This window comes from Spea bombifrons, chromosome 2, assembly GCF_027358695.1.
Source record: "Spea bombifrons isolate aSpeBom1 chromosome 2, aSpeBom1.2.pri, whole genome shotgun sequence".
Classification (NCBI taxonomy): Eukaryota; Metazoa; Chordata; class Amphibia; order Anura; family Pelobatidae; genus Spea; species Spea bombifrons.
Genome location: NC_071088.1, coordinates 113,313,904 through 113,329,667, shown reverse-complemented (window position 1 = coordinate 113,329,667; position 15,764 = coordinate 113,313,904). Strand labels below are relative to the sequence as shown.

General features: G+C 38.8%; 1 protein-coding gene across 2 annotated transcripts in view; it reads right to left on the bottom strand.

Annotated features, from left to right (window-relative positions):
• LRP1 (LDL receptor related protein 1) overlaps positions 1-15,764 on the bottom strand; it is a 132,392-nt gene that overhangs the window by 30,604 nt on the left and 86,024 nt on the right. For both annotated transcript variants that reach the window (XM_053455716.1, XM_053455717.1), the window contains exons 24-42: positions 13,679-13,876; positions 12,714-12,918; positions 11,501-11,665; positions 10,784-11,028; positions 10,452-10,583; positions 9,777-10,004; positions 9,480-9,654; positions 6,920-7,014; positions 6,313-6,462; positions 5,995-6,135; positions 5,554-5,679; positions 5,103-5,234; positions 4,651-4,785; positions 4,133-4,262; positions 3,828-3,954; positions 2,662-2,813; positions 1,704-1,828; positions 807-1,178; positions 256-445 (exon numbers count right to left, since the gene is read on the bottom strand). In XM_053455716.1, the coding sequence (XP_053311691.1) occupies positions 256-445; positions 807-1,178; positions 1,704-1,828; positions 2,662-2,813; positions 3,828-3,954; positions 4,133-4,262; positions 4,651-4,785; positions 5,103-5,234; positions 5,554-5,679; positions 5,995-6,135; positions 6,313-6,462; positions 6,920-7,014; positions 9,480-9,654; positions 9,777-10,004; positions 10,452-10,583; positions 10,784-11,028; positions 11,501-11,665; positions 12,714-12,918; positions 13,679-13,876 (3,223 nt within the window). The remainder of the gene's footprint in view (positions 1-255; positions 446-806; positions 1,179-1,703; positions 1,829-2,661; positions 2,814-3,827; positions 3,955-4,132; positions 4,263-4,650; positions 4,786-5,102; positions 5,235-5,553; positions 5,680-5,994; positions 6,136-6,312; positions 6,463-6,919; positions 7,015-9,479; positions 9,655-9,776; positions 10,005-10,451; positions 10,584-10,783; positions 11,029-11,500; positions 11,666-12,713; positions 12,919-13,678; positions 13,877-15,764) is intronic.

Genomic DNA, 15,764 nt, shown 5'->3' with positions numbered 1-15,764 from the left:
AAATACTTGGTGGTCTTTTCTAATCAAGCCTTAAAAATCCACTTGGAAATCAGTGTCTAAAATGTTGTCTTGGATATTGGTATGTTATTAGGAAAAAAGGTCGCTTACAGATTTTAAAAAAAATACACGCAGCGTCTAAAAGATTTGTACACGTTATGGATGCTGGGTTTAGCGGAAAAGCTTTAGCAAACGGCTAAAGCAGAGAGCCTACAGCAGTTACCACCTGAGACCAAGTGAAATAGGAAAATCTCTTACTTTTGACATTCATCCAAAACAAAGGCACGTGGATGATCATCCCCAGACATGGTTACAACGGTCTCTCTTTCAAAGGCCCCGACTTGGCTTTGATCCACTGTGTGTCTTGTGATGGTGGAAGTTGTATAACTTGTCCAGTATAAGGTATCCCAGCCACGGTGATAGGCAAGACCCTCAACTGAGCCCACATCTGTCAGAAGAACAGCAAAGGCAGTAAGTTTGGATGAATTTGATTAGCACAACACTACTGACGAAACATAGTATTTTCAATAATACTCAGACTGAATTAAGTACCACAACTTGACATTTTTCTACAAAACTCAAAGAAAAACTACAACTACAGCCACAAATTATATCATGAAGTTTAGTGGCAAAGCACAGATTCTATGAATATTCTTCTCACTGTGAAGCTTCTCTAGATTGTGAGCAATCAGAAAATATAAAAACTTCCATTAAAACAGGAGGTATCTGAATCTACGCCAGAATTAATCAAGTTTTGCATTGATAAATATAGTCTATAATGTATAAGAAAATCAGAAGCAATGTCTTACTTTCAACTATTGTCTTGCGTCCTGTGCCATCATGGTTGATCTGCTGGATGTTCCCAAAGTGGATATCACTGTAAAAGATGCGTGTTCCTCCCTTGTCGCTGTCTCTGTAGTCGAAGGCCAAAGCTATGACGTTCTTCATGTGCTCCTGGTCTTCAAATGGTTTGACAGGTGCGTTGAGGCTACTCTCATCCGAAAGATGGATGCTTTTTAGGATGGTTCGTTCAGAATACAGCAGGTAGCCATCGTATTCTCTGCAGTCTAACCCATTTTCTGCAAGCATGCCATGAGCACAGGCACATACACGTTGGTCGCCTCCTCGGTACAAGCAGAGCTGTTGACAACCACCATTATTGTTGGCACAGACATTAGTTCCTGCAGGAAGCAAAAGAACAGTTAGGTGGAGGTGAGTACACACAATGGAACTAATATCTACTTTCTCCACAAAGAGATGCATACTATGGAATGCCTCTAATTTGTAAAGCTACTCTGTGTTGAATTTAAGTTTAAAAAGCTTTCCTTTGTGTGTCAAATGATTAGTTAGCTGGCAAGCAAGAATTTAATTATAGCCTTTTTACCCCAAACCACATAAATCTGTTCTGATGGTTCAAGTTATTTTAAAAGCTAATAAATGGAAAATAAAACCATTTTTTTGTTTCCTGATTGCTGCTTAAAATGTGGATTAACTAAGTATATTATTTTTAAAAAGTGCATAAGTAAATATCTGTAAATCAGGGTTTTTTGAATAGTTGGTTGTGCAAAATAAACACTACTCCTAAAAAATGGGCTTTTGTAGTTGATTTAAGTTAGTATCATTTCTGGGGGTTAAAATCACAGGTACTGTTAGAATGAATTTGGGTGAATTATGGATGTGCGTAATACAGTCTGCATTGCATTTACCCTTTTGCCTGTCTTTGTTGAACACTTTGATGTCTTTGAGCTGAACTCCTATCCCGGTTCTCAGTGACACAGATTCAGTGGCGTTGTCCTTGTGTCCTCTCTTGATGGATCCATTTGCGTGAGTTCTGAAAGCCAAAGCGAAAAAGGCTTACAATCTCAACTAATCCATACCCAAGTAGGCTTGACATTACATTGTATCTAAAGAGAAAGCCTCATGAAAAATATTTACTGTATTGCATTACAGCATACTGTAACATAGTGCATCACTAAGGCAATGGGGGTTTTGTTCCACATTGCCCTCATAAACTTTGTCTACAGTTGTAGCCTCCAGACAGTTATGTGATATGTTGGTTTCATTCCAAACGTCACACTTACATGATGGTTAATGGTAACGCTAATAAAGTCTGCCTATGCTAGTAAAATCCATTTCGCTATAGACATTCATAATCAGGGGGTTAATCTGGGTGTTTAAGACATTTTATTGGTTACCTCAAGGCTGTGATAACTGTAGATTAAGCCAATAAAACAGATCTAACCACATACAAAATACAATTATACAATGGAAAACAAACAAAACCCAGAAACACTGTTTTTCACACTATTTAACTGATACCTGTTCTAATATTTCCGAGCTTAATAAGGGACGATATGAACTTTGTGGGAACAGTTTGGGGAAGACCCTTTTCTATTCCAGCATGACTATGCCCCAGTGAAAATACAAGGCCCATGAAGATATATATACTTATATATTTCTGATACATTTTTTTACCCCTTTAACACTTTATGATATAATTGTTAAGCAAACACAAGCCAGCAGGGAGAAAGAATGAGAGGTGTTGAAATTAAACAAACTCTTTATCAGAATCACTGTATCACAAACCATCTTACACTGAATGCCATTTCTAACCACCCCCCCCAAAAAAAATGTTCAACAATAAAACATCAGGGTTATATATACCTGTCACTCCAGTAAATATAATCTTCAAAGACAGAGACCGAGAACATGTCCATGTTGTTGCTGGACAGCACCACCTCCCTGTTGTTCCCGGTTTCCAGATCCATCCTTTCTATTTTATCAGTGCGGGCATCGCACCAGTACAACTTCCCATCCTGCACAAAGAACAACACAGCATTGTGGACACAAATCACTGGATACTTTTATTCTGAATTATTTACACCATACAACACAACATGGCACGCTGCCTCCATGCGATCTGACATACTGTGACTCTCATTTGAAAAAGGTTCATGGCGATTCTACTCAACTCAGAGGTTAGAAACATTACCAGTCTTTTTTCTTCCAGCTGCTGTTATATCATATACCTACAGCTAAAATTAACATTACATACCTTAATTATTAAGGTATAGGTATGTACAACACAAAAGGCTGGTATCACAAGTAGCTGGTGACAAAGTTATACGTTTGACATCCAGCAAGGGTATAGTTATTAAGGTGCAGCACTATTAAATATATTATATATATGTATATATACACACACACACACAATTTTTTTTAAATAAATATTATTTTAAAAAATAAATCAAGGCAAATATATCAAAACTGATTTTTGTACTAATTGTACAATAAGTATGTAGCATGCACTGTCAGAGATCCCAGAATGCATTGCACATAGACTAATAGCAAACTCATGTGTTATTGTGAGCTGTGCAATTGCATGTACTGTTTGTTAGGCATTGATCGCGTTCTTATAACACAACTGGGGCAGATCTAGCGAGGCAGAAATTTCACAAACTGACTTGTGGCAAAGTTGGCATCCTATGACAGTGCCACGTTTAAAGCCACTGAGCTCTTCAGTATGACCCATTCTACTGCTAATGTTTGTCTATGGCGATGGATCCCTGTGTGCTCTATTTTATACACCTGTCGTAATAAGTGGTTGAAACATCTAATTAGGACAGGTGTCCACATACTTTTGGTTATTTAGTGTATTTTGTTATCTGCTTAGAAACAGGGCTCTAATTTTCTGTGATGTTCAGCTCTGGGTATATATCAAATCCTTTGAACAGATGGCAACGCCCCAAAGTTATAGAGGAAATCCTCCCTTGGGAGGATCTGAAGGTGAGAAAAAGATGCTTTTCTGAGTGTGACGTAAATGGGCCTACCTCATAATCTATAGAGATTCCATTAGGCCAACTGATGCTGTTCTCTACTAGGATATATCTCTCGCTACCGTCCAGACGAGACCTCTCAATACGTGGGTGCTGGCCCCATTCTGTCCAAAACAGATACCTGCCAGCAGACAACATACAGTAAGAGACAGACATGGCAAGAAATAATTGATAAAAGTACTTGTGGCAAAGGAAATATTATTGTTAATGGAATGGATAGTACAGACAAAAAGGTTAAGTTAAAGTTCAGGTAAATGCACACCCAATGACTGTCTAAGTTTAGGTGATGCCAGTCTTACCCCTTCTCTGGATGAACAGTAATGGCCCTTGGCTTGTCCAGTCCATGAGAGATTACAACATAGCGGAAGGAGCCATTCAAACGGGCAACTTCTATCACATCAAATCCTTGATCTGTCCAGTAGATGTTACCTGTGGAGAGCAAGTAATTAAGAAGTTCAATGCAATCAGAATGGCAGCAATGTAACTGCAGTGTATTCTAAACCACCATTCCAAATTCAATTTTTTCCCCCGGAGAACACATGCGTATGCAAAAGTACACCACAATGGTAGAATAACACCTAATTGGGTGTTAGAGTGAGTGTATGCTTTGCATGTATGTTACTGCATAGCATAAGAGCATGCTTAAGTGTTGTATGTGATAGCATATGGTCAGCATGAGTCTATGTGTATAAGTGTATGCTGTTAGTGTGAGTGTGAGTGTGTGTATTTCAGTTGGGGGGGGGTTGATACTGCACTCAGGCACCATTAACCCTAGGTTCACCCCTGCATTATACTGGTGATTGTATCCATAGAGTACCTGCTATCCAATCTACAGCAATGCCCTCCACTCTGCCGATGCCATTTGTAATCACATCTTCACGCCATGTCTGGTCACGCTTGGCTCGGCTGATGGTGCTCAGTCCCATGTCTACCCAGTAGATTGTATCATTTTCTGTAAAAAGAAAAACAAAAGAAAAATCTAAGCAATCCTCTGGCCTCCACTTATGTTATCGCTAGCTCACATAATAAGATGTATTAAAATGACTTGGTTAATATTCACGCATGTCAAAGTAATCAATTTATGTGGCAAACAATTAGTGACAAGTATGCATTCCTTGTGGTTAAAACATCCGTTTAACTAAGGCTATAAAATCTAAACCATTACACGTGTAAAATGGAAAGTCAATGTATTATATGTATTCAATGAAACACATGGGCCTTTAATATGCATGCTAACATGCTAACATTTTCACTGGATCTACCCCTGACCTGCATGGAAGTCCATTCCAACCGCCAGTGAAGTACCAGACACAGGAACCAAAGCATCCGATTTATCAAGGGGATCCAAGGGAATCCCACGTATTCCCTCGTGCACAGAATACAGCAGGAAGGAACCAACACCTGCAAACGCAGAAATTAATCAGTCAGAACAGAGAATAGATTGTGTATATGTGTATATATACACACACACACACACACACACACACACACACACACACACACAATATATGCACAGCAGGCGTATAGTACATTATAGAGCTAATATAGTATTTATAGATTAGGTACCAGTGTCTTCAACAAGTCTCTGGACAACAATGAAAAGGGCAGTTAAAATACACATTTCATGAACGTACTAGGTAAAGGAGAACATAAAATGCAATATCTAGGTAATATATATATAAGTCATTAGCCAATTAATCAATCAGTAAGCCACACTTACCCTCACAGGTCTGCTGCCCACTCTTCAGGCTATACCCAGCAGTGCACATACAAGTTCGCGTAGTCTCGGAAGTAGGGAGGCAAAGCTGAGAACAATCTCCATTATTCACAGAACAGTTGTTGGTTCCTAAAGGATTAAGAGTATTGTCAATAAAACACACATCCATTTAATGCAGTAGTAGGAATCCCCTCAGATTTCATTCATAACATAAGCTCGGTTTATAGTGACATCTCCTGCATGGGTAAAAGGTTGGTGTAGGGGGTTAGGCAATGGAGGGCTAAACGGTAAACACATGCAGGCGAGAACTTGACAATCTAAAATGATATCTCCGTTTTCATATGCAGAAAAGTGGATACAATGCCTGGGTTGTTGGCTTTAAAAAGGGCCATATTATTGGGTCTAAAAAAAATAAGATGACAAAATAAGAAGTGTTCCACTCACCCTTTTGTATTTCTTCATCATAGACTTTCATGTGCATCACCTGGTTGGTGTTCTGCCGCAAGACTCGCGGATCTGAGCCATCCTTCTTGTTGCATGTACCCATCTTGTCAGATGCATGATCTGCCCACCATAACTTGTCACCTGCAAAAAAAGGTGATTAGTCTTAAATTCTTGCCAATGGTGAATTTTGTAATATATATATATATATATATATATATATATATATATATATATATATATATATATATATATATATATATATATATATATATATATATATATATATATATACACACACACAATATAGAAGCATTTTACCCATAATGGCCAATGCTGTTGCTTTTCCAAGGTACGCTTTCATGGTACCTAAGATCTCCAGCCCGGTTCCATTTAAATTACATCTATTTATGGTGCCAACACCAGAGCTAATCCAATACAGCTTCTTGTCAACAAAATCAATGGACAACCCTGCAGAACAAATGAGAATATAAGGTTAAACATAACAAATACTCACTTTGATAGTGTTTCTGTTCCAGTAAAGGGGCATAAAAACACATCTCCTACATGGTAAAGCAATGGAGGACTAAGGGGCAGATTCATATGGGGACAACATGAAAAGCTGGACCATGTGCTTAAGAAAGCCTTAAGAGTGAACATCTGTTTAGTTTGCTGTAGTATTTGGATGATTCTGTAAGTCAATGGATCCTAAGAAACTTCCTTGTGCTGTGCAACGCAACATCAAGGGTCAGTTTAAAAAACATTTCCCCAACCAGCCCAATGGCAGCTGCAGTGAACCAGAGAGGCCAACTCCATAATAAGGCAATATGCCACCTGGTAAAGCCGCCCAGGATCTACCCTCTCCCTAAGCAGCCAAGCATAGTGTTAGCTGAGTGTTAGCCGAGTGTGGGGAATCTAATTCTCTTACCAACCGGTCCTTTCTGATTGCTAAACAGGACCCTCTGTTCAGCGCCATCCGTATTTGCAATGCTAATATTATCACCATCTGTCCAGTAGAGTTTCCTGCAAGAAACATCAAAATAGAAGGGGTTGTGATAAAATACACACAGAGAGCCAAGCGACTAATGAGCAAACCATGCCACTGGAAAGGTCTATAAGGTCTATGCAATGTCGGGCTATAAACATAACTAGTGGCCAGTCAGACTCATTCTAGCCAATGGATGACATTTTTTTACATTTGCAATCATTAAATATGTGCTTTGAATCCAGAAAAACAATTATTTTCCAAGATACAGGCTTTAGTGAAAAATTTTACTGGTTCTCAAGTGATCATGCAGAAGTAAACCTCTTTGGTATATTTTTCAGCTTATATTAAATTGGGCGTCTTTGAACACAGTAATAAAGCAAGTTTATACCCATGTTATAATATACAAACTATATGATAAACTGGCAAAAAACTGAAGCCAAAAAGTGTATTTTTGGTTTGGTCTACTGGCTCCCACAACATTAGAAGACATTCAATAGAAGACAGCTGAACATCGTGTCTACTGAAGGCATACAACTCCCTGCTCTGGAACATTTTAGCCATGCTATACACATACTTTAGCTTCAGTGATGAGTTTTAGACATTTACGAAGGATCATTAAAAGCAGTAGTCAATAAATTAAGGCTCCAGCTTCATGGGAAGTGAAAGCTAAAAGACGTATTAACTCTAGAGGCCACAAAATGCCCTTTACTAATATTATTCTCTGGTACGATTCATGTTAAAGTATATTGTCAGCTAGCGATGCATGTTCTTTTGCACTGATAGGGTAAAAATTCAAACCACCCTCTGGAATTCACACCACAATGAACACAGATCCAGGAAATATCACGTACCAATGTTTATATTACAGAATTTCATCTGTAAAATATGCACTGAAACCCTAGTTGATCACTTAATGTTCTTCTGTGTCTAGTTGGAATCGGCCCCATGCAGCAAAGTTAAACTATCGAGTAAACCACACTTTGGACATCACGGCACTCTTACTCATCACAACTATAAGCCACGGACTAGATCAGCATGACGGCAACAGCTCATGGGTTGCCTGAGCTCACTCACGCCAGCTCCTGCTATCTCAGCTAAAATACTTTTTGTATTATACAAGCACTTTTTCAACACTCTGAGGTTATAGCGGAACTAAGGACAATGCTCAGTAATAAATAAGAAACCCCAGAACCATGGCTTAGTTCACTAGAACGAGAAATGTTATGGTGAGAGGCACATAGCGGCAACGTTTTGCTTAGAACTGGTGGCCTGCGCATTTCCGGTCACTACTATACTTCACAGGCGCTAGAGCCAATTGGAACACCATGAGCTATGGATTTAGGCTGCTTTGTGGAACTGGCTTCTCTAATTAATGTATCGGTTTCTTCATACTCAAAGTTTCTGTACCCTGTAAATGGGCATTAGCACACATATGTTTGAATGGAAATTGGACAAACTTTAATGTCATAAATAGTTTTTTTTTTTATTATATAGTTAATTTGCCAGTTGAAAGGGTTTATCATTCAGTTATTAAGTGTTTGGGTGGGATTGCGGTAAAAGTTTTTTTTTTAAACGTATGTTGTACGTGCGGATACACTGTTGGACAGCAGCTCAGCGTCCGCGTGACATTGCCGCAGTGTCTGATCCACCATTTCCACATCGTGATTTCCCGTAATGAACCCAAAGCTCCTCACCCCCAGACAGATGGCTCTGCTTATTTCCACATTACTGGAAACTGCTGAAGTCCACCCCCACAGTTAGGCCACAGGCCAAGACCAGACACATTCATGCTTAAGGACTTTCAGTGCATTTCATAACATCAACCTCTAGCGCAAAGGGTCACAAAGATTTTGGAAAAAGTCTGATTCAGAAAAAAACAAAAATAGCCTAGCAAAAAAAATAACCACATAAGGGATTAATAATTTACTTAAAAGCAAGTCTTTTAAATTTAGAAATCCACCATTCCAACAGCGGGATTTAAATAAATAATTTCCAAAAATCAACCCCATTAATCCTCAAATCTTATTCTGCATTCAGTCTGTGAAGGAGAGCTGTGTAATAACTATTGCATTATTGGTGGGAGTTGTGCATTAGTTGGTATAACACTCTCCATGCATGGTGTTTTGTAATACACTTTAAATATATGTGGATCTGCACAGAAGTATCCAACAGACATTGAGGGCTGCTATTCCAGGTTCCAAGTGTTCTCTTACACTTAGAACTCAAAATAAAACGACAAGCCATGAGCCTTCTCCCATATTAACCATGCTATGTATGGTGGGTAAGAATCTGCAGATCTCTTTGGCTTTGTTAATTTCCCGTTGATGGCACTTGGGCATGGTCAGAAGGCTAGAATCCCCTGCAGACTTCAACCTGACTGTGCCTCTATGGGTGAATCCACTGAGAAGAATAAACATTGTTCTCTTTAACAATGCATGACAAAGAAAAAAAAGCCATGATTAGGTATTGAAGTAGCAACACAGTCCTGGCAATCACTTACCCTTGAAGTGGATTCACTACTAGGCAGTGGGGTTTATCCAACCCTTGGATTACTGCATTCTTGAAGGACCCATCCAGACGAGCAACATTAATCTGTTTCTTATTGGCATCATAACTTGTCCAAAAGAGATTTCGGGACACCCAGTCAACTGCCAGCCCATGCGCATTGGGTAAATCTGCAAAAATAAAAGTAGTCATTCAGATATCATAGCAACCAAGAATTGTTACAGTGGTCTGTTAGTATGACATGTTCTATAATGCAAGTGGCCCTTTAATTTTGGTGACTTTGAGTGATTACCGGCTGACACGACAGTCTCCACTCCTGTGCCATTGATAAAGGCCCGCTTGATGGTCTGAGTGCGAACATCTGACCAGTAAATGCGTTGTTCCAAGGCATCATAGTCTACAACTGTGACATTGTCAATGTCAGGAACGGTGAAGGAGATGATGTAGTTGTAATATGGGTTGTCGATATCCACACCACGAATTTCCATTTGACGGGCATACAGCAGAAAATGTTTAAATTCTGGAGGAAAGAAAGAAGAGACACTCAGCACAGACACCCATACTCATACGGATCATGTAATGTGTTAAAGTGAGCCTAAGAATGCAAAACATTGAAACCTTACAGATAAGAGGCAAAACATGATAAAGAATGTGAACATACAGATAGTCATTAGGTTTATAGTTCTACTCCCTTGGAAGCAACAATAGTCTGTATACCGCCATACATATGCTTCCATTTTGCCGAAAATGTCCAAGAATGCATCTAAACACCCAGGAGGATCATTGTGCATCAGCAAAATACCTATCATTTCCTGGTAATAATATATGATTTATATTGATATATATATACACATATATATACACACACACATATATAGCTATATAAGATCTTTTGCACCAGTTGCATCACCATGAGGTCCCCTCTATAGGCACATTATGTTACCTTCACGGTAACCAGGGCACTTACCCAGACATGTCCTCTTGTCTGGAGACAGCTTCATCAAATGTGGGCAGGCACAGGAGAACGTCTGATTGTAATTGATAAGGCACAGGTGGCTGCAGGGTCCTCTTCCATCATTGGCCGCACAGGGGTTGGGAGCTTGAGAGAAAACCATAACATATGAGAAAACATGTGTAAGATTTTGCAGCAAATACCAATTTGTAGTTCGGGTCAGACACTGGTAAGATGCCTGGGGTTAATGGACTTCCAACTCTTGCATTAGGACCGACAGTGATGTAATGAGCTCTCATATTATCGGTATAATTATATATTACACACACATCTGTCCACAATATTACCTTGTGGCTGCCGAGAAGGATGATACACCTGAAGATCAAAAGGTTGAGTGTTGGTACGCTGGACAACAGTGACGTTGTGACCTGTCCACTTATTAGATTTTGCCAAGGTGTTGGTCCTCCAGTCTGTCCAATAAACTTCTCCTCCATAAAGAGTGACAGCAAAAGGGTGAGATAGGTATTCATTGCCCTTCAGTACTTCAATATGCCCAGAACCATCATATTTTGCAGAGTATATTGCATCTGACCTGAGAAGAGAACAAAAGGATGTTAACACCACAACAAATAGACAGAGGCTACTCAAATGAAACGAGAAGTCGATAGACGCAAATTGGTAGCTAGATATGGATTGGGGGACATAGAAACGGACGGTTGTCATTTAAAAGACTGTTCGTGGAGATTTAAAATTATATTATAAAGCCAATTCTTAAAAGCATCATAAGAAAATGAACAATATCCACGATTACAAAACACATAACCAATATCAACAAGTTAAATACTGGAACCAATGAAGATATTACTATTTCCTAAATAGTGTTCAGAGAGCTTCAAAATCAGCAGTAGAAATAAAAAGCTGGTTGGATTCACTGGAGATGGAATACTTCTCCTGAACCTGCTTGGCAGTCACAGTTTACTTTTATAAAATTTGGCAAACCATTTGAAAGCAGTCTTTTTGAACTCTCTATTTGACAGCTGTACATGCAGTTTTCTAAAACGCACCTGGCATCTATCCACAAAATCCGTTCCTCCAGGTAGTCCACGGTGAGACCGTTTGGCCATCCCCCAGATCCTGTTTCTTTATGAATGGTCCTCCGTCCCTCTCCACTCATTGAGGCAGCTTCGATGCGAGGCATGCTGGAATCCCAGTCAGTCCAAAAAAGGATCCTACGAGCAGCAATACAAGGAAAAGTTGCTGACAGAAACGCATAACTTCTGTTTTGAACATTTATGTAATGTTCTTGTAATAGTGAACCAACAAGACTATCCTCAAGACTGGCAAAAAGAAAGGCTTTAAAAAGAAGTCTGACCTAAAAACCTTGTAGGTTTACCAGACCGTAAGAATCATTGTTACAGATCTACAAGTGTCTTGCTTTTTTATACTTATTGACATATATATAAAACTAGTACCTTGCTTGGTCCGTTCACATACCCCACAGGGACAATCAAATATATATTCACATACAACAGATCAATCCCCTACTTTATACATAGAAAACATTGACTATTAATACTTTAAATGCCAAAAACTTAAATTTTCTTTGAAACAACAACTGCTTAGAATTATTTTCTTGTTTACTTCATTCTCATAGTTAAAATGTCGAGAAACTTGAATGTCTGGCAATTTACTTTTATTCAGAAAACTAAAAGCTCGTTCATTTCTAGTTCATTAGATTTACAGGAACCTCTGGATATCAGGTACAGTCTAAGCAGCACACGCCAGAGCTTTGACACTGGAAAAATATCAGACAAGCCAACTCTTTTCAGAAATTCGAATGGCTTAACCGCTGACATCTGCTGTAGAAAATAATCTACATTTGTCGGAAAAAAAAGGAAAAACATAATGTCCTTCCTAAACAGCATAAACAATTCTTACTATATATGGAAGAATTAAGGATCGCTGTAGCCTATGACATTTGTTTCTAAAATATCATTACAATGGCAACCTAACATTACCTAGGAATTACCTGCAAGAACAGTTTGTGCAAACTACCAGCAACAGCAGGCAAAACTATGAGTGTCTAAGTCTAGCAAGCTGCAACACAACATTTACTGATGAGAGCTTACCTAATGTATCAGTTTGTATCATTCAGTCAATTTTACTTTTATCATACCTTTATATATGTACTGTAAGAAAGTGATACTTAAAGGGTAATAATAATAATAATAAAGATCTAATTTTTAGAAACCAACAAAGTTGAAGTGTTCCACAAACCCATTTCGTGGATCTAGAGCGATGGCACGTGGGTGTTCAATGTCTCCAGCTAACAGTGTTGTCCGCATTGAGCCATTCAGCTTGGCCACCTCTATCTGGTCAAGATTACTCTCCACCCAATAGATGTTTCCAGCAATCCAGTCTACAGCTAAACCCTCTGGCGTTGCTAATCCATGCTGGATGATCACTTCAAAGCTGGTAAGAGCTGTGGAAAGGCAAATATCACAATTACATGGGGAAATCAATGTCTTTGGTGATGGCATCAACATCTCTTTCGTTCAAATGCAAATAGATAAAAAAAAATTACATACTTCTTGACCTTAAACACGACAGGCTTAACACAAACTGAGTTGCCAAAACCAGTTGGCATATGGAGTATCCTACAGTGCAATAAAATACGGCCTCAGAGCTCTGTAAGAGTCTGCAGACCTGTCTGTGTAGGGTTATGGGAGAATTTGCATTTTGTTTCCCCTTATCCGCCTCCTTGTAATTGCCATTAGACTATAATTAGCATTAACGGCAAACTCGGAATGCTAATTAACTCTTGTATCATGATGAATGTTTTCCGGCAAGAAAGGGTATCATTAAGCAGCGCTTGATGTGAAATCCAGACCAGACGCTTCTCTAGGCGGGGAGTTGAATTGCGGTAATAGACACAGACGCGTCATTATCAGCACTCATCGAGAAGTTCTTTTTTCAGCATCACCCTTCATGATAACACTTTCTACTCCTCCAACCACAAAGCGGCCCGCAAAACACTGAGCAGTGTAGCACAGGTTTTTTAATAAGAACAGGTTATGGTTTTATTGAAAACCGTAGAAAAGCATTCTAGAAAAGTATTAGTAGATCTTTAAACACTGAGGTGATGCAGTCTCTGGAAAGGGTATTAATGGGGGCAATTTCCCCAAGTCTTATTCCATTTAAAAACAAAAGGCAATATTTATTCTCCATAAGTTATCACTTACCTCCGCTTTCAGACAACTTCCCACGATAGATTTTGTCTTCTACCACGTCTGTCCAATAGAGGGTGCTCTGGTTCAAGTGGAAGTCCAAGGCAATTGTGTTCCTTAGGCCCGGCACCAGGACACTATAATCCCCCTTGTGTAGATCTATGCGACGGATTTCATGACGGTTCGAAAATATGATGAACGGTTTAAAAGGATCTGAAAATACATAACAGGGGCGAAGACATAAAAGAGTGACTGCGTTGCAAAAAAACATGTAAGTGGACCATAGCCAGCAAGCAACAATGAATATAAATTATGAAAAGACAATTAAATCAAATTGTATGATCCACATCCAACAGTGCCTTGTTCCTGGAAAACAATAGTACTATTGAGGAAAAATAAAACGATTTGGTCCTTTCCGCCCTATTTTTTGTTAAATGCATATTGAAGACCTACTGGCATTGATGTCAGCGTGCGTTTATTGTATACTAGTTGGTCCCTGCCTCTTTAGATACTGAGGTTAGAAAATGAGACTTTTGCCCCTTTTAACACCTCCCCTTGGTTGCCTCTAGTGAAAGCAGGAAGCATACTTGAGTACACTTCCAGCACATGCTCAGTAGCATCCCCATTCTACCAATAAAATCCACCAAAGTGCAAAATCTATTCCAAGATGCATTAAAAACAATAACTTTGGGTAATAGCCTGTAACAAATTACAACTACAATGTTTCTAGTATCTAAAGATACATATATTCTCAATATACCTTCTTTTTAAATAGAGTATACCTATATATGTGAATCTAATCGCAGTACTTCAGAGACATGCCACTGTATAAAACAGATACAAAACAACAAAATAAGCCCCGAAAGCTTGAAATATTAGTGATCTCATAGAATACAAACACCTCAGGGCCTATAGCACCACATAAAAAGGTGTTTCTGGTAAAGGAGGTCTGCTGATGCGTCAAATTTTTTTTAAAGCGCTACTGAGAGACCACAGCTGGAAAAGGTCAGGAAAGGTACATATTGGGCCAGCTGTTTCACTGCATGCCAATTTTCTCAGTTCCAAATTTCTGCTACAAAGGGGGTGCTTTAAAACACAGGACTAACTATAGCATCTCTATCCCAGCTATTCACACCAATTTCACCAATACCGCTATCCATAACAAGCAGGTTCAGGAACAGGAAGTGAATTAAGCAGGGCCCTCCTCACCTGTTGTCTCTGTTAGTCAATATTTAAATGTTACATACTACTTGTTATGTCCTGTCTACCCATTGTACAGCGCTATATAAAACAATAAATAATAATAATTAAGTCTCTGAACACTGCTTGTGATTCATCGGGTTTATGTGGGCAAAGTTGCTGGTTAGTATAATTTACTAACACAGCTCTGACAACGTAAGCAGTGCTCTACATATACCATCGGTTTTGACGACTGACTGAGAAACAGATCCAAGGAAAAAAGAGCCATCCTCAGAGCTCTTGAATTTCTACATTGTGCACAAAAGTTTGGCAGGACCTTGAGGTAAATGCATCAGCGAAGAATATTGTATAACTTGAATGGGGTGGTGTGGCCTTGCCTGACAATTCAGATTGTGACGGACAATAATAATAACGTACCTACTAAAATATCTTCTACCATCTGACATGCTTTATACAGTACCATTTATTTACATTTTGTTTACAAAATCACAACTGTAAAAACACAGACGAACAAAACAGATGAACAACCGGAGAACACATGGAGATCATTTAAATATTATTTAAAATCCTATAAGAATTAAACAAGCCTGGAATTGAAGGGCATGTCAACATCGTTTTGTGCATTATTTGTAAAAATCCTGCTGTTTTAATGATATTCTATTTTTAGCATGGACTAAATTGTTGATGTTTAAAGGGCTTTCCACAAAACAGATGTGACCATCAAAGTTCTGTTTCAATGGAATTCTGCATTAAAACAGAAGTGAAAATGTACAAAAAGTTTGGTAATATAAGTCTTATAATAATCAGGTTGGAGTTTATTTAGGACATAAACGAGTTAACCCAGTCAAAGACAAGGAGAAAACCGTACAGAAAATGTTCTACACATCTTCTGTGTAAGCAG